The sequence below is a fragment of the Hippopotamus amphibius genome, chromosome 8, assembly GCF_030028045.1.
Source record: "Hippopotamus amphibius kiboko isolate mHipAmp2 chromosome 8, mHipAmp2.hap2, whole genome shotgun sequence".
Classification (NCBI taxonomy): Eukaryota; Metazoa; Chordata; class Mammalia; order Artiodactyla; family Hippopotamidae; genus Hippopotamus; species Hippopotamus amphibius.
This window is the reverse complement of record NC_080193.1, coordinates 81,064,221-81,081,957: the sequence shown is the minus strand read 5'-3', so window position 1 is coordinate 81,081,957 and position 17,737 is coordinate 81,064,221. Positions and strand designations below refer to the sequence as shown.

Below are 17,737 nucleotides of genomic sequence, written 5' to 3'. Positions count from 1 at the left end.
AGGATTCTGGTCTAGATGCACACGAATTAGGCCGCGTGCATAACATCCTCTCGGAGGGGAGTGGAGAGAGAACTGAGCGTGTATTTGGCTCACTTCTGCGGGATCTCGAGAGAAGGGGTGGAGGGAGAGGGGTGGGCGACTGCCCGGATGCCTGGCCCGCCGCCAAGGCCGGACCCCCGGACCCAGGCCCCCGAACGACCCTCACCCGAGGCCCCTCCCACCCTTGCAGCAGCTCGGCCTACGCTCGCGCTGATTGGCTCCGGCGAGGGCCAATCAGCGCCCAGTGCCCCGCCCTCTCGGGGCCAGCCTCAGCACTGCTCAGCCGCGGTCAGGGCTCGCCCGCTGCCGCCGCCTCCCACCACGCGCCAGGGAAGGGATCCGGCCGCCCCCGCGCCCCCAGGCGACCCGAGGTGGGCCGGGTGGGAGTCTTCTTAGGGTGGGCTCAGTCCCGCTGCAGATCCCCCAACTCCAGGCCAAAGGGGGCTTGCGGGGCGGGGGAGCCAAGCTCCAAATAAATAGGGAGGAATGCAGGAAGCAGAGGTGACCGAGGAAATGGGAAAGTGCCAGAGCCGAGAGGGTCTGCGCCAGACAGAAAGGCCACACAGCAGGGGGACAGGAAGGAGGGAGAGGGAAGGAGAGATAGGAGATATTCGTGGGGGTAGGAATCCTTGAAATCACAACTAGGAAATGCAGTGAAAGGAAGAAAAACGGCTTTTTTCTTTTTTTTAAAAGGGGACATAAGAAAATGACAAAAAAAAAAAAAAAAAAAAACCTAAAAGCGATAGCTGGAGTCTGTGCCTTTGCTAAAGCCTGCTCTATCTGCCTACCTGCAGTTTCAAAACTAAAAAGCAAATTTGAGATAAATGCTGGTTGAAGAAAGTGACGCTGCTATGCCCTTTCTGTCCTCCCTTTTGGGCTCTCAATTTACTCTCTGCGGAGAGTAGGCCACAAGCACTGCGAAATTCTGAAATGCAGCCAAAAAGAAAAAAAAAAGACAATGGCAAGAACATGAAATAAGAGGTGAACTAGGAGAGGGGGACCCTGAAAAACCATATAGCAGGTCAGAACCCAGAGGACAAGAGAGGAGAAGAGAAACACAAAAGGTGGTCAGAGAGAAGGTGAATCAAGGACAAGCAGAAGTCCTGGGCACCTGTGCTAAGTGCCTCAGAAATGTGCTCCTGCAAGAGACAGTGAGAAATATTCAGCCAGCAGAGATGTTTAAAATGAGGGGTTAGGAGAAAGAGCACACATCTCCCAGCCCCTCATTCCTTCTCCTGTTTCAGGTTTTACCTGAGAAATAGGAAAGACAGGCAAAGATAGCACTTGCTGAGGAAGTTAGGAACACAATGTTTTCACAAACTAACATACATATGCCTTCCCAGGCAAAGTGTTTTGCCACAGACAGGTTTGATTTCTTTTTGTTTCAGATGAGAGTTGCCTATCAAATCACATCTTTAATCTCAATAGGGCAAAGGCAAACAAACAGAATTCAGGATATAAATGTGCCAAGTAGCATTTGGTACCTTACTTACACACACACACACACACACACACACACACACACACACACACACACACCCCCATCTCTCTCCATTTACTTCTTACAAATAGACATTGTAGAATTTTTCTGGCATGGTGCTATCAAAGCATGGTCTATTGCTACTCCAAGATTATTAAGGATATGATTATATGGTTGTTCCAGAATATTACATTTTCCCTCAGAAAGCTAAGAATAGAAGCTTGGTTTTGTTTTGGTTGGTTTTTAATGTATCCTCCACATGAGGATTTTATGTTAAAGGCCTTTTGAAAAATGAAAACTATTTGTTCAGCAATTTTCTTCAGAGCAAAATATTATTTATTCTACTCTTCTACTCTCAAAAAAAAAAAACTGTTCAAATTAAGAAAACAGGTGAGAAAAACTTATTGTTTCTTAGCTGCTTCTTTCATCTCCCTTAAAAGCAAAATCAGTTCTGCTGCGGTCTTTTCCCATCAAATTCTCATTCCTTTATAAATGAAACACTTTGCATCACAAAGTGTTAGAGAGATTCACATTTCCAAAAACATCATTTGAAATAACCAAAAATTTTACTGTTGATGTATACAATTAAATCTCTCTTCTAGAGAACGAACCATGAAAATAAATCTTGAATGCTAATCAAATAAATGCTTTGTATAACATATCATACCACCTAAAATCTTCGTTTGAATGTTTGTATACCTGTACCTTGTTCTACAAAACAGAATATGATATGGGTCAAATATTAGACACTGTTAGAATCAAGGAGACTGTGACCACATAGGAAAAAATACCTATCAATAGGAACTCAATACACACACGAATTTCTTATGAATGGACACATATTAAGAAGAATAATGCTTTTAAAAGCTCATCTGGTGAAGCATATATAAAAAGACTATCACAAGATAATCAATTTGTCAGAATAAAGTGTTTCCAAATGCTGGAAACTTCTACAATGCCAGCTCATCACATTATTTGCAAACTATACTCCTCTCTTCTTCCCACAATTATGACCACCAGAAAACAGGCTCAACAGAATGAAGGGCAGGCTAATTTCCTATTACGAATGTTTTTCATTTTCAATACAGCCTTAGCCACAGAAGACCTGAAGCCAACTTTCAACATTTACTGAGGCATCTACTCTTGAACTTAAAAGGCAAACAAATATCCTACAAACGAAGAGTACAGGCTTAGTCCTTACATTCAATGCAGATGAAAACCAAACTCTTGCATTTCCCTGACTTAATACTTCTTCTTTTCAACGTAAAAAACATTAAGTAATTTTACAGAAGATGCACAGTAGCACCCAAATGATCTGTGTGGTATCTTTGTGCAGGTCTTTGCAAGAACAGATAACTAAGGCGGACACGCTGGGATGAATTTCATAACTCTTAACTCAATAATGGGTCCCAGATGCACTTCACTGTACAAAAGCAGCCATGTCTTTGAGGTGGTGGGTTGGTGCATAAGTAATATTTCATAAATCTTCATTCAGGAACAAAAAGAAAATGTCACCAATAATTACTTTCTAAAGAGAGTCATAGATAGGTATTTCTCTAAATACATAAGCCTAAGCAAGCTCTTACCTCTCAATCTTTTTTAGGGCAACAGGAATAAAAGTCGATGTTTCCCACTGCTATTTCTGTTGCCTTGGTATTGTGAAATCACAGAACCAAAGTACACAGAGCAACTTGATAAGATCACCCTTAAGAGCTCTGAGAAACTACCTTTTCATGAAGGGGCTTAGCCCCTGTATTAACAAATATTTCTGTAGAATTGTCCCTTCCAGAGACGGACCTAATTAGTCAAAAGAAAACTTTGATAAAGAGATCAAGGTTCTTATATATGAACTTCACAAACCTCAGAACTGGTATTATAGGATATATGTTTTGGAAAAACCAAAGTACTTCACTTGGGAACCCCAAAGGAAAAAGCCTTCCAGTGTGGCTGCTCCGCCAGATTTATCTGACCATCAGCCAGTGTCATCTCCTGTGCCCTACTAGGAGTGCGCTCCCTAAAGAAGCCCTGGGGAGGAGAGGGAAGGGGGCGGCAGAAAAACAGAATTCGAGCACAAGGTTAAAAGCAGTGTTGTCTTCTGACTTTTGACATCATGAAACGCACCTGCTGTGATGTCCAGTTGAGCTACTGGAGGTCCTCCGGGGGCTCCTGGAAACTGATGCTGGCATAGGCGCTTAAATCCTCGGTGGAGCCGCTCTCACTACCGCCCAGAGGCTGATGAGGGGGCGGGGGTGGAGGAGGCTGCGGTTGCGGGGGGCGCTCCTGAGGGCGCTGTTTGAAGTCCTTGACCAAATCCAGGTCTATGTAGTTAAGACCATTCTCCAAACCCCCAGCAGCCCCGCACACTTGGGCTAGTTCTTTGGGGGCTCCCCCGAGCTCCCCAGGCCTCAGCCACACGTTCTCGAAGGAAGCAGAACTGTGGCGTTTCACATCCTCGGTGCTGCTGCTGCCCCCGGCTGCAGCCCCCGCTCCGAAGGGCACCGTGTTGTCCGCCCGGGTGGCACTGGGCGTCGAGGAGAAGGTCTCGGAACTGTGCCGCCTCCTGCACCCTTGCGGGTCGGCACGGATCACTTTGGCACTCTGGTTACGGTTGGGACTGAGGTTCACCCGTGTGAAGGCGCTCAGGCCCCCGGGTCCCTGCGGGCCCCCCAGCAGGGAAGAGCGAGCCGCCAGCTCCCCTGCTCCTTGAGGCGCAGCGGAGGAAGCAGAGGCCGTCAAGGATGAGGAGGGCGTGGCCGCGGTGGCCCCAGGCAGGCTGGCCTCCTCCACAACGATGCCGGTCCGCATGTCGGCATAGCTGATGGGGGCGATTGGCGAGGTGTCCACGTAGCTCTGCCGGGGACAACCCATCTGCATGGTCATGTAGTCACCCCGGCTGCTGGGCACTGCCCGGGTCGGTCTGCACACGCTAGCAGCTCCGGGGGGCGCCGGGCCCACCCTGCTCGGCTGGACCCCGGTGCTCTCCTGCCAGGTCGCCCTCCGGCCCGGCCCCAGGTCCATGTTCATGTACTCTTCCGCGCCAGTCTCCTCCTCTCTGGGAGCTGGCTGGAGCTGGGATGGACACCTGACAGAAGGTGAGCTGTGGGACGCCACCGGGCCTGATAAGTAGCCCGGCTGATCGCTCCCAAATTCAATATTCACATATTCCCCGGGGCTCTTGGGTTCCGGAGGGTGCAGCAGGGGCGTCTGCTGCTGCTGCTCTCGCGCCCGAGGTAAGGTGCTGGCCTTGGGATCCCCTAGGGACAGCCTTGTGGGCCGAGCCAGGCGGTTGTTGGTCTGGGCAGCTGTGTCCACCTTCCGAGGCAGATGAGGCTGCAGGACCTGATGGTGGAGATGCGGGAGGCCGAGCTCCGGCCTAGCCGCGCAGTATCCCCCGCCCAGGCTGTCGCTGCTGGTGGATGAGGAGGAATCTTCCGCTGCCGCAGCATAGAGGAGTCGACCAGAACTGGAGGAAAGGCGGAGATGCTGGTGCCGGGTGCTCTCCTCCAGCTCCCCCGGGCGCTGGGTGTGCTTAAAGGACCTTGGCAGTGAGTAGTAGGAGAGGACTGGCTTGTGCTGGGGGTCCTCAGGGCCGTAGTAGCAGTCGGAAGGGCTGCTGGTGTTGGAGTCCCCCACTGGCGACATGTTCATGTAGTCACCTGTACAAGACAAGAGCTTGCCACTGCTGCTCTCCACGGGGAGCTTGGGGTGTGGCAGGGCGTGAGAGTGGTGGCCCCCTACCCCATTCGTCCAGAGCTTGCCATAGCTGCTTCCAGAAGGGCCGGCGCCGCTGCTGCCGCCACTGCTGGGCCCACCTCCAATGTCAGGAGAGCAGCTGCCACTTGGGGACATCATCATGTAGCCATTGGGGTCCACTCTCTGAGGATGGCGTCTGATGGGGTTGATGATCTGCTGCGGGGCAGACACGCTCTTGGGGCTCATGGGCATGTAGTCCCCACTGCCCTTTCGGCTGCCAGGCACTGGGGCCACCCCTGGGGACATGGGCATATAGCCATCATCGGTGTGGAGGTTGGAGGTGTCTGTGCGGTGGTGGCCCGCACGCCGCTCCAAGGGGTGTATTTCCAGACCCTCCTCTGGGTAGGAGTGGGTGGGCACGAAGGCGGAGTGCCGGTAGCTGGGCACTCGGCCTCCACTGCCACCTCCTGGTGGGTAGGCAGGCATCATCTCGGTATATTCCTCAATGGAAGCCACAGAGGACTGGGATGGGGTCTTCTGGTGGGAAATGGTAGGCGATGTGCCAGCAGAGTGAGTCCGCTTTCGGAACCGATTATCCAGATCAGCAGCACTGGCTGCTTCATCCCCTGTCAGGGCTGGGCTCGTACCCAAGCCAGCTCCTGGGATGTAGCGGTGACCGTTGCCACCCCGAGGCAAAATGTAGTGACCATTGGGGGCCGTGAGGGTGGAGGTCCCCTTGCCACCCATGCAGATGTAGTTGCTCAGCTCCTCCTCCCCGCGGGCCGGCGGGGTGTGGCCCAGGGAATCCGGAGTGACGCTGCGGAAGGAACTTCGGAAGTCGCAGGGACTGGAGCCATACTCATCCGAGGAGATGAAACCGCCATCACTGGGGGAACCAGACACAGAAGCGCTAGACCGCCGCGGGAAGAGACAGTCCGAGGTGGAGCCGTGGCCACTGGTGCTGCTGGACGACAAACTGACGGGGCTGGTGGCCGAAGGCGAGCAGCGAGAAGAAGGCATGGGGATGGAGCGGCTGTGGTTGAGAGGCGGATGCAGCCGGGAGCTGCCTCGATGCCGGTGGGCGTGAGTCCTGTTGGTGCTAGGACTCACAGGACTGCCGTCCACAGAGGCCGGGCGAGACATGGTGCCTTCTCCATCACTAGAGGCACGGACCCGAAAGGAGCCCTGCTTCCCTCCCACCAAGCTGGCCGGGGAGGTGGCAGTGATGCTCTCTGTGCGCGAGCGGCGGGTCAGCCCCACCTGGCTAGGTGGAGGGTTGTTGAGGTGGTGCCTGCGCAGGGGGACACTGATGGGGTTGGAGCAGTTAGAGGAGGACTGGCTCTTGCTTCGAGGGCGGAACTCATCGCTCATGGCCCGCATGGCCTCCAGGATTGTCTCGTGCATGTTCTGGGCCACCACAGAGTCATCCACCTGCATCCAGAACTCCCCGGGTCCCGTCACTGCAGAACGGCCCACTTCGATGAAGAAGAAGTTCTCTGAGTGGCCACAGCGCCTGATGTTCATCAGCTGCAGCACCACAGCCGCTGCCTCCGAGTTCAGCTTCACGAAGCTGATGGTCTTGCTGGTCAGGCAGAGGCGGTAGATGCCAATCAGGTTCTTTGTCTGACCCAGGCCCTTGGGTTTCAGGATCACCTGCCAGACCTCCTTGAAGGCGGGACCTGGGGGCACGTCCCCATAGCTCAAGTCCTCCCCAGCCTCGCCGAGGCCGGAGCTGCCACTGCAGCTGCCCCCGCCACCTCCCGCCCCAGGGGCCGCGGCCCCGTCGTGGTGGCCCTTGGCACGGTTGTGCAGCTGCAGGAGGGCCTGGTACCAGCTGTCCTGCTCCGCCTCGCTGTCTGCCGCGATGGCGAAGTGCTCGTCCCGGGTATAGAGGGCCACCAGGTGCTTGTTCTTGGAGTCCGCCCGCTTGTTGATGTTGAAGCAGCTCTCGAGGGGGATCGAGCGTTTGGGGGCGCTCGACTTGTGCCGCCACTTCTTCTCGTTCTCGTAGTACTCGAGGCGCGCCGGGCCCCCAGCCTCGCTGGCCGCCCGCAGCACGAAGAATCGCTTGTGCATACTCTTGGGTTTGCGCAGGTAGCCCACCTTGCGCACGTCCGAGAAGCTGTCGGTCTCGGGAGGGCTCGCCATGCTGCCGCCGCCACCGCCGCCGAGCGGAGGGAGGCGCCGAAAAACAACCGGGTGGGGGGCGGAGGCTCCTCGCCGCGGCCCCGCACATGCAAACAGGGCTGGAGGCGGCAGAAAGCCCGACTCCGAAATCCACGCCGCCCTCCGCGCCGGGGAGGGGCAGCAGAGGTGGACGCAGCAGCTGCGCCAAGGAGATAGCCCCGACCGGAGTTTACTGGCGTTTCATGCCCTGCGGGGAGGCAGCGCGTCCGGCGCGAGTGCAGCCCGGATCCCCCGAGAGCCAAGTCTCTTCTCAGCCGCCGCGGCCGGGAAGAAGCTAAAATACATCTCTCGCCGCCGGGGCCAGAGTCCGGCGCAGGCAGGCGGCGGCCGGGGGTCCTCGCTTTGCCCCTCCAGGCGCGCGCCTTCCCTCCTGAGTTCCCCTCTGGAAGTAGCGATTCCCGAGGCAAATTAAATATCCTTGGGCAGTGGGAGGCGAACTGCCAAGTCCCAACGTTGCACGGGGTTCTCCCTCCTCCTCCTCCTCCTTCGCCTCTTCCTCCGCCTCCTCCCACCCCCCAACCGTCCCCGCCGCCACCAGCCGCCCAAATACCAGCTCAATCGCAGAGACCGCGGCGCTGCGGCTGTTGCTGCTGCTGCTGCTGCTGCCGCCGGCCGCGGACACGTCCTCTGCAGCCCCCGTTAGGGCCCATCTCGGCAGGCGGAGAAAGTGGCTTGTCCACGCGAAACGCGACTAGGCAGCCTGAGGAGCTGGGGACGCGCTGGAGGGACAGGCTCATCCCTGCCCCTCGCTCCAGTCGGCAGGGGAGGAGGGGAGGGGACGAGGGCGGGAGGCGAAGGGGGGAGAGGTTGGGGAAGGAGTCGGGGAGGACGCCTCTTCCCCGGGAGGCGCTGCCGCGGCAGTTACTTCTCCCCTCCTCCCTCCTCCTCCTCTTCGGAGAGTTGCCGAGAGCCCCAACCAAAACAAGCGGCGGCGTCTGGCTCTGCGCGCCGGCCCCCTCCGACCGCGCCGCCGTCTCACTCGGAGGAGAAAAACACGTGACGGAGCCTCTGCGCTCCGCAGCCCGGCCGCCACCGCCGCCGGGAGGCTCCCGCCCGGGTCTCTACATTCCCGGCCGAGCCCGCCCCGCGCCCGCCCCTCTCCGCCCCCCGGCCGTGCCGCTGCGGCGCCGGCGCCCGGCCTCGGCGCCCGGCCTCGGCGCAGCGCTCGGGCAGCGCCCCTACGCGGCCGCCCGCCCTGGCGCAGAACCTTCCCCCTCGCGCGCCACCCAGGGCGCCCCCGGCCCGCAGGAATCCCCGCCGCGGGCGCGGGCGGGGGTGTTTGGGTGGCTACCCGAAAGCACGAGGGGAGTCTGGGAAAACGGGGGGGCGTGCTCGGGAAGACGCAGGAGTGAGGGTGGGGGGCGACGGGGGGGGGGCACTGCGGCTACAGAGCCCTGCGTAGGAGGGCCGGGGGAAGAGGGGGCGCGAGAGCTGGGCTGGATCTTACCTAACAGGTAAGATCAACCCCTCCGGAGGGAGGTTTCTAGTCACGGCTTTTTCTTCCTGGAAATGAATGCTGGATTTCAGTTTCAGGGTGATAGGCCATGGTGAGATCTGTATTTTTATGAGGTTTTCTAAAGGACTTCTGGGCCACCCTTCCACCTTGGAATCCCCGCATTTGCTGCAGTGAAGTACCACGGAAGAACAGAGGGACGCCCAAGGGCAGTGATTGGGGGAGTTATGGTCACTCCAAAGCATGAAGAGGGATCCCTGGGAAGAGTCGTCTGTCTGGCACGGGTGGGGTTAGCTGCTGATCAATTAGGGAGGAAATGTAAATATCACAGCTTCTCCCCCCGCCCCATCCTAGCGAGCGGGCGGAGATTCACGCCTTGTGGTGAAGACCTGGGGAGAAAATGAGACACCCGCCCCTTATCATATTCCGAAATCTATGTGTGATTTTATAAAGATGTTAGGGACCTACAGAGGCTTCATAAGGCCAAGACCCTACTGTGTAAATACTGGCTGAAGTGTTCGTTTCACGCACAGCTTCCACACCCATTGAACCACCCCGCAAAATTTTTACCCTTGACCACAAGAATAATCGGGCGAAAACTAGGATGGTGCCAGCTCAACTGTACAGGACAATGGGTACTTCCTGAGTAGAACAGGTCAACAGCTTGGGTCTACTTGCAGAGATTCTTACACTGTTAGCTTGCGGGATCAGTCTCGCCACAAGCAAACGCTCCTCAAAGTTGTTTGTTTGTTAAGCTGACCTGTAAAGAAGAGGTTTGTTCCCTGCTGGTCCAGGTGGCATTAAGGACACACAAAAAATGACTCTTGTCACTCTGTTTAACGCTGTCTTATTTTCCCATCCATTCCTGGCCCGTCTGGGGTCTCCGCCACCTCTCCTAGCGGTAGACCCTCCTCAGCCGCCAGCTCTCAAGCACTGCAGGATGCTCGCCTGGAAATGCAGCGGTGGAGGCGCTGGGCATGCTCAGTGGCCGGACCTGCTGGGCCGAGGAGGATCGAGCCCGGGCCTAATACCGGGCTGAGGGGCGGGGGGAGTTTCTTAGGGGAGCCTGCTGATTGGTTGGGCTGCCTGTCTTTCAGGCCTTGCATTGCTGGAGGGGAGGTGGGGAGAGAGGGTGAGGGTACCAAGGTAGGTTGCAAAGCGTAGTAAGGAAAAAAAAGAAGAAAGAAAAAGAACCAAAGGCGCCATTCAGCAGCGTGTAATACGTGAATCGGGGGAGCCGGTATCTGCAGAGGGGCTACTCCCCACCGAAGCCTGGGAGTTTCTCATTTCTTCCCTCACCATCTTATTCCCTGCCATCATGCAGCCTCATCTCAACCTGGTTAATCTATAATTTGTGTACGCGCTGTTGAATTGAAAGCCCGCCCTTCTCTACCTCTGACAGCTTGGTGATGTGGGCACACGTGCCCACTACAGCAAAGCTATAAATAGCAGATATAATCTGGTAAGGAGGCAGCAATTACAGTGACCTGCGCTCTGGGGGGATAGCGTGCTTTATGGGGAGCAGAGGAGGGGGATGCAAAGCAGGGAAGTCTGAAATTAGTAGTAATGTAATTGTGGGGTTTTACCCTTGGGGGGGGGGGAGATAAAAGCCTTGTTTACTAGTAACAATGGAATCTAAGGCCAAAGGGCATTTTAAAGGTTTGAGGTTTAGCGCGGGGTGGGGGTGGAGGATGTTTCACATTTTGCAGGAAAAGCAATCTAAATCCACTTACTTTTGAAATGAGCCTTCCTCCCTCCCCCCCCCCAAAAAAGCTAAACAAAGGTAATATACCTCTGTGGAAACCAAAATACTCTTTTCTAGAAGAAAAAGTGGTCTGGAGGATCAACTTAGTTTGCAAATATTCTAGAATAACCTTCACAGAAAGGTTAGAATTTTGATCATATGAAACTGTGTTATTATAAAAGCTTTAAAAAAAATCTCAGTGGGGAAGGATTTCTGTTTTAAAAACACAACTTCAGTGGCTAATACATTCATTAGAAATAATGAAATAAGCCAGATTGCTGTGACATTTTTTCCAAACCAGTGGATTTCATGTGGTAGATAATCACTGATCATGGGATGTTCTTGTCCTTTCTTCCTAACTTGCTGATGTTTTACTACCAACGTTAAAGGTGGTTAATATTTAATTATAATTATACTATAGTAATTTCATATTTTCTCGACTTTTTTTTATTAATGGGTTGAGATAACCCTGGAAATGCATATTTGTTTTATATACAGAATAGAAAGAGATTCTTTTGTGGAAACTAACTGAAGTAATTTTGAGCAGGTACAAGTATTATCCTGCCACCATATGCTAAATTAGTCTTGTGTGTACTGTAATGAAATATACTGTGTGAAAAATTCACTCCTGACAGAAAATTCACAGAAACCAAAAAAAGCAACCTTACCAAATATATTGCTCAATGCTGCCATCTGTAGGACAGTTAGAGATGATTTGCGTAATAGACTAAAGTGCATTTTAAAACTATAAGAGCTAAAATAATGATTCATAAAAACACTGGGACAGCTATGTTGATGTTGACAAATGCAGTGATGATTCCAGGAGGTAAAATTTTACGTGCCATGGGTGCACTTTGGGGCAGTATGTCTACAATTAGCTTTAAAATGGAAATATCCGTCTGTGTGTGACACTATCAGAAACATCACACAAACTTTATAAAGTATCACATATTTCCCTAAAATGATCTCTAGGTATAACGTTATTCTGGTTATGAATTAAGGTGTTATAAACTAAACATTTTATATGTGTTCAACATAGAGAAGTATGTTACTGGCATAAATAACAGAAATGAGAATTGAGTTGGCTGAAGGGACAACTAACCATTTGAAAATTAGAAAGTATTTCTTATATCAAAGTAGATGTTTTCCTTAAGATAAATAGGTCACAGCTGGAGGAGCTGTCTAGATATTGTTATCTCTAAAATTAATTATAGAAGGATGCTTGAAGGAAAATCAAAACTTGTAGATTATCCTACTTTTTAAAAATTTTAAGATTGTTCTCAATAGTAACCAATATTTGAATGCCTACTCTGCAAGGCAGTATGAAAAGTATAAAACGAAGCAGCTTCTTCAGTTTTGGTGGGATAATAAGAGATACAAAATAAAGATAATTGATAACTAAAGTCGTGTGTGTGTGTGTGTGTGTGTGTGTGTGTGTGTGTGTGTGTGTGTTAAATAAGTGGTATTTACTTAGAGCAGATGGAGATCATGGTAGGTGAAATGAAATCTTTTGGAGAGGAGGCTTAAACTTGAGCTTGAAAGGTGGCTATAACTCATAAGTGATTGGCAATTTTTTTTTCCATTCAGGCATTTTGGAGCATCCTCCTGGGTGAGGCATTCGGCAAGCCACTGAGGATTTAAATATCTAAGACATGATCCTGCCCACAGGAAGCTTACAGTGAAGATGGGAGACAAAAGAATACAGTTGCAAGGTACTGGGATCTCAGAGCACTGTGATCTCAGATCTTGTAACAACCAACTGCCTTCTGATTTAAAAGTCATCAATAACAGGTACAATTTGGGACTCTCCAGATATCTCTCTCCTTAATAACCTTACTTTCTCTTGTAATTAAAATCTTTCATCCTTTTGGGTTAAAAGTGTGAAGTAGTGAAATTAAAATAGCTGAAAAGTCACATTTAGCTGGAGAATCTGCTATATCAATGACTCTCAAACCTGAGGATCTTGTTAAAATGCAGGTTCTGATTTAAAAGGTCTAGGGCAGGCTGAGGTCTACATTTTTAACACACTCCACATGATGCTGATTCTGCTGGGTGGGTGGGTGGGTGTGGGCCCCACCCTTTCAGTAGCACAGTTCTAGGTGACTAATGATTACTTTAAAGTCACAGTAATATGGTCCTGTGAAAGGCAAAGAAGATACTTACATTTTAGGATTGTGTACATTCCAAGAACAATAGCAATAAAAACTCTACTTAACTGAAACATTACTGCATTGAGGTTTCTCTTTTTTCAATCACAAGTATCAAATCTTTCTGACAAGTGTGAAGAATTATTCTCTCTCAGACATTTGTGTTAGTGTTTTCCAAAGTGTGATTAAAAATGCAGAGCTCTGGCTATATTCAAATCACATTGAATCAGGATCTCTTAGAGAATGCTGGACCTCCCCCCACCCCCCCACCAAATGCATTCAAAGAAGTATTACAAGAGAACGTTATTTACACTAAAATTTAAGAATCGCTGGTTTAGGCACACAGGAAAATTAAACACCTTGGGAACAGGATTTCAGAAAGACACTAATACTTTCAAAAGACAATTTCAGAACATTTGTTGGCTTTGTTATAAAGCATGAAATAAACGGATGAAGCCGAAGGAGAGGGAGAAGGTGAAAACTACGCTGCTATTTAATTTTTCCATTTCAGAAATTTTACTGATTGGTGATTATTTTTTTAGATTAGTCCCTAATAACGGACACTTATCTAAAAGACTTGCTTTTTCTTTTTAAAAATTTTTTTGATTTCTTTAATTATTATATTTTTATTTTCTTTTGCATTCTTTGATGAGGATTGGGGATTTGTCAGTCTATTTGTCATCTTAGATAATGCCATCAACTCTTTTGATCAGTTAATCTAAAGAAAGAAACCTCAGCCGTTTCTTGTATTTAAAGAGAAGGATCTGTAAACTTTATAACACCTCATGTGGTTTTGCCCTATCATTCATCTTAAAGTGTTTTTTTGTTTGTTTTGGTGCAATGCACTCAGTCCAAAATTTGATAACCAAAAAGTGTCTTCAAAATAATTCTTCTTTACTTGTCTGTCTTCTAATAGGAATTGAAGTAATGATGAATTTTCAGTGCTCTCTTTTAGGGGCTCTAGAGGTAAAAACTAAGTGGTTTTACTAACAAAAAATTGCTGAATCACCCATGACGCTCACTTTTCTCAAACCTCCTTAACTGCAAAATTAAAAACCATCTTTTTTTTTCTTCTCTTTTTCTTTTTTTTTAAATAGTTCCTCAAACTGGGACTCATGACTTCAAGGTCCTTCATTTTAAAAAACAAAAGACAACTGAGTAGAAATTAAGGCATATTTGCTATGCGTGGATTAGGAAGATAGGAGTTAATCTGAACTCAAGACATTTGTAATTACAACACTACCAGTAGCGTTGCCTTTTATGGCTCTTTACCTGAGCAGAGGACCACCCACATCAGAATCACCTGGGCGCTTATCAAATTCAAAGCTTCTGCCATCCCCCCTGCCCCCCACCCCACGAAATCAGATGCTCTGTAGATTCATATGCCGTTCCCCCACTTCCCACCCCCAGTCCCAGGAGTTTTGTGTGTGCTAAGATTTGAAAACCATCCATTAGCCTATGTCTAAAGCCATGTATTTTAAATGAGGATATTATGAAATACCTGTGGATTGACCTCCAGTAATTATTACATTCTGGTCAATAGTTTTATTCAGAAATATTCTACTACATTTCTTAAAAACTTTTGACCATGACCTGCAGTAAAATTACATTTATGAATATATTGTACCTCAAGCCCTGTTCACAGACACACTTAACCGAAACAAACGTATTCTTACTCGTTGTAATGCACTCAGATCCTTCTACTTTTTCTCTCCCCCTCTCTTGCTCCCATGCTCTTTTTCTTTTAATGCTTGCTAAAATCTACTAAATTAATTTCTGAGCACATTCATGTGTCATGACCTACAGTGTGAAAACAGTTTCTTAGACTTGTCTCTGAGATGTAAACTTCTAAACATTTCTTAAAATTTTGAGGGGGGGGAGAGAAAGGGAGAGAGAGATTTATATGAAAGATTTCCAAGATATTATGTCCTCATTTTTTACTAATCCTTTTAAAAAATATTTTCAAATGAAAGTTTATTTCTAGAAATATACCTCAAGATTTATTAAACTTTACTGATTTAAAATTTTCCCAAGTAACAAATAACAGCTTTCCCCTTTATCTTCAATTACTTTTTAAAGATTAATGGAAAGTAATTTAGTACATTCAAAGGACAAATATCACTTCAGGTTAAACTGGAAACATAAAAAAACAAAATCTTATGTAAAATAAACCAAATATACAACACTATAATTATGTAAAACAAAAATGACTATATCATTGGTGGACACACAATTTACCAAAGACTAAAAAACATAACTCTTGGAATCTGTATAGAATTACTAAATATACTTAAACATATCTCTGTGAATTGTGAGAGTTTATTATTGTTTTAGTTCTGCAATTTTCCCATCATGATATAAAAGTAAAAATAAAGAAAATCCATGTATAATTTATTGTATGTCAACTGAGCATGGCAGCTGACCCATCTCAGCTCTGCTCAGTGGTGATCTGCCCACTGCCCTAGGTGACCTTGCTCATGCATGTGGACATTTGCACAGATGACAACACTTCCCACAAAATTGCTTACGCTCTTTGAATTTGGCCAAGGTTAACTGCAGTTTCTTTGTTGGTAAGAAAATTGACAAAACAAAAATCTTTTCTTTCTCCCTAACAGCTTCTTCAATTTCTTTATTCCCTAATTTCCCTCTTATCACATTTCAGTTGACTCTGAAACGGAGCACCACCGGGTGGTTCAGGACCACGGAGAGCGTGAGGAAGGGGCCCTTCCAGCAGAGTCTATAGTCAGGCAGGTGGGGGAAAAGATGACCCTGGAATTGTTGCTGGACAACCTTCACTTAAAGGACATTATGATAAAGAATAGCAGTGGAATTCTGATTCTCTGATATTTGGGAGGAATTATTTTTTGGAACATTCCGTCAGTGTGTTCTAAACTTCTTCATCAAATTCTACCTAATGACAGATGAGAAGACACCAAAAGTAGGCAGAGCCAGAAGCTGCCAGTGCAAAACATCTTTTGAAGTTTTGTGTTTATGATGTGCTACCTTTTAGATAAATTTTCACATTTTTGTCGGTTATGAGACCCACCCATCTACCATAGAACTGCCCTGAGAACTTGCAGCTCATCTTTCAGTTCTGTGAACTACCCAGAATCCTTTCAATAGTTTTCCTCCCCTCCATTTTTAATTTTCCTTAAGCTAGTTTCATTTGAGTTTTGTTACTTGCAACTGAGTGTGTCCTACTGTTGCAGATAGGTAGGATTTAGATAGACAAATGAAAAGGAAGGTAATTCTAAGCTAGGAACAAAACAAGATCACAGACAAGGAGGCAGGAATGTAACTTGGGGTTTTCTGGGACAGTGAGAAAATTGGCTTAAGCAAATTGGAGTGGTTTATAAGGAATGTATTTAAATAACTTCTCTGTACTACAACTGAGTAGGGGTATAAATTCTTTCAGCCTCTTCAGAAGGCAGTTGAAGAAGAGTTATAAAAATTTCAAATGCATATGCCATTTGACCCAGCAATTCCACTTATAGAAATGAATTCTATGGAAATAATCATACAAGTATATCCATTGAAATTTATTTTGTCAGAACTTTCCTAGTGTGCAGCGGTTAAGAATCTACCTGCCAATGCAGGGGACACGGGTTCGATCCCTGGTCCTGAAAATCCCACATGCCGCAGAGCAACTAAGCCCACGAGCCACAACTACTGAGCCCACGTGCCTAGAGCCCACACTCTACAACAAGAGAAGCCACGGCAATGAGAAGCCCGTGCACCCACGAAGAGTAACCCTCCCCCTGCTTGCTGCAGCTAGAGAGAAAAGCACACGTGCAGCAACGAAGACCCAATGCAGCCAAAAAAATAAATAAATAAAAAACAAAAAAAGAAAACCTATACAGACAAGGTGTTTAAAAGAAAAAGAAATTAATTTTGTCATAGAAAATGACTGAAAGAAACATACATGTCCATCACTGGAGAATTTATAAAATAAGTTATTCCATATTTACATGTTGAAATACTGCATAGCCATTAAACATCATTTAATTTAATAAACTTATTTGTGTTACTATGGAACAATCCTTACAGGGAAAAAAAGGCAAGGTCCAAAACTGTATTGTAAGTGCTATCATATATGTTTTTTTTAAAACACAAGTGTATTTTTATATACATAGAAAAATTCTAGAAGGGCAAACAAGAAATTTTAGCAATGGTTTTCTCTGGGAAAGGGATTCTTTTTTCCCATATTCTCTCATAATGCTTGTTTGTTTTTCCAACTACATTCCTATATTACTACTTGAATTAAACTACTATAATTAAATATTACAAGTATAGAACAATGAAAACTTTAATGATGTGTAATAGTTATCACTTGCTTAGGAATGTCTATATAGCCATTGTTTTAAACCCTTTTATATATTGGATTGGCCAAAAAGTTCATTCGGTTTTAAATAAAAATAAAAGACATTTTTCATTTTCACAAAGAATTTTATTGAACAATGTGTTCACTGACCAAATGAACTTTTTGGCCAACCCAGTATTTTCTCACTCAGTCCTCACAGCAACCCTATGAGAAAGACGTTGTCCTCAAATTACACTTGAGGCTGCTGCAAATAAGGCTCAAAGAGTCAGTGTCATAATTCCAAACTCTGACTGCAAAGCTTTTGTCTTTAATCATTCCACCCTTTTGCCTCCATGAGTTGCTCCTTACTCTGCTGTAATACCACCAAGGACATGTTTCTGTGGATAAAAACTAAATTTCCTTGTAGACAGTCAATGACACCCAATTTGACATTCATAATGGCTAATAAAACAAAATAAAATAAACTTGTCCTTCTGTACCAGGTGCTTAGATTTTGTGTAGTAGTTTTCTTAAACTGACAGTTAAGGTACACACCACCTTGTAAACTTCATTAGAGAGAAATAAATAATATTTTCTCTCTCCAGCAGTGAGAGCCATTAAATTGTTTAATCAGGATAATGACAAAGCTGGACTTTCATGTTGGACAGATCACTCCTGTAGTTTTGGAGGATGG

The 17,737-nt window shown here is 47.6% G+C and overlaps 1 protein-coding gene across 2 annotated transcripts in view; it reads right to left on the bottom strand.

Annotated features, from left to right (window-relative positions):
- The window catches only part of IRS1 (insulin receptor substrate 1), a 60,825-nt gene extending 52,341 nt beyond the window's left edge, over positions 1 to 8,484 (bottom strand). For both annotated transcript variants that reach the window (XM_057744577.1, XM_057744578.1), the window contains exon 1: positions 3,641 to 8,484. In XM_057744577.1, the coding sequence (XP_057600560.1) occupies positions 3,662 to 7,360 (3,699 nt within the window). In that variant the 5' untranslated portion in view covers positions 7,361 to 8,484 and the 3' untranslated portion in view covers positions 3,641 to 3,661. The remainder of the gene's footprint in view (positions 1 to 3,640) is intronic.
- Between the last annotated feature and the right edge of the window lie 9,253 nt (positions 8,485 to 17,737).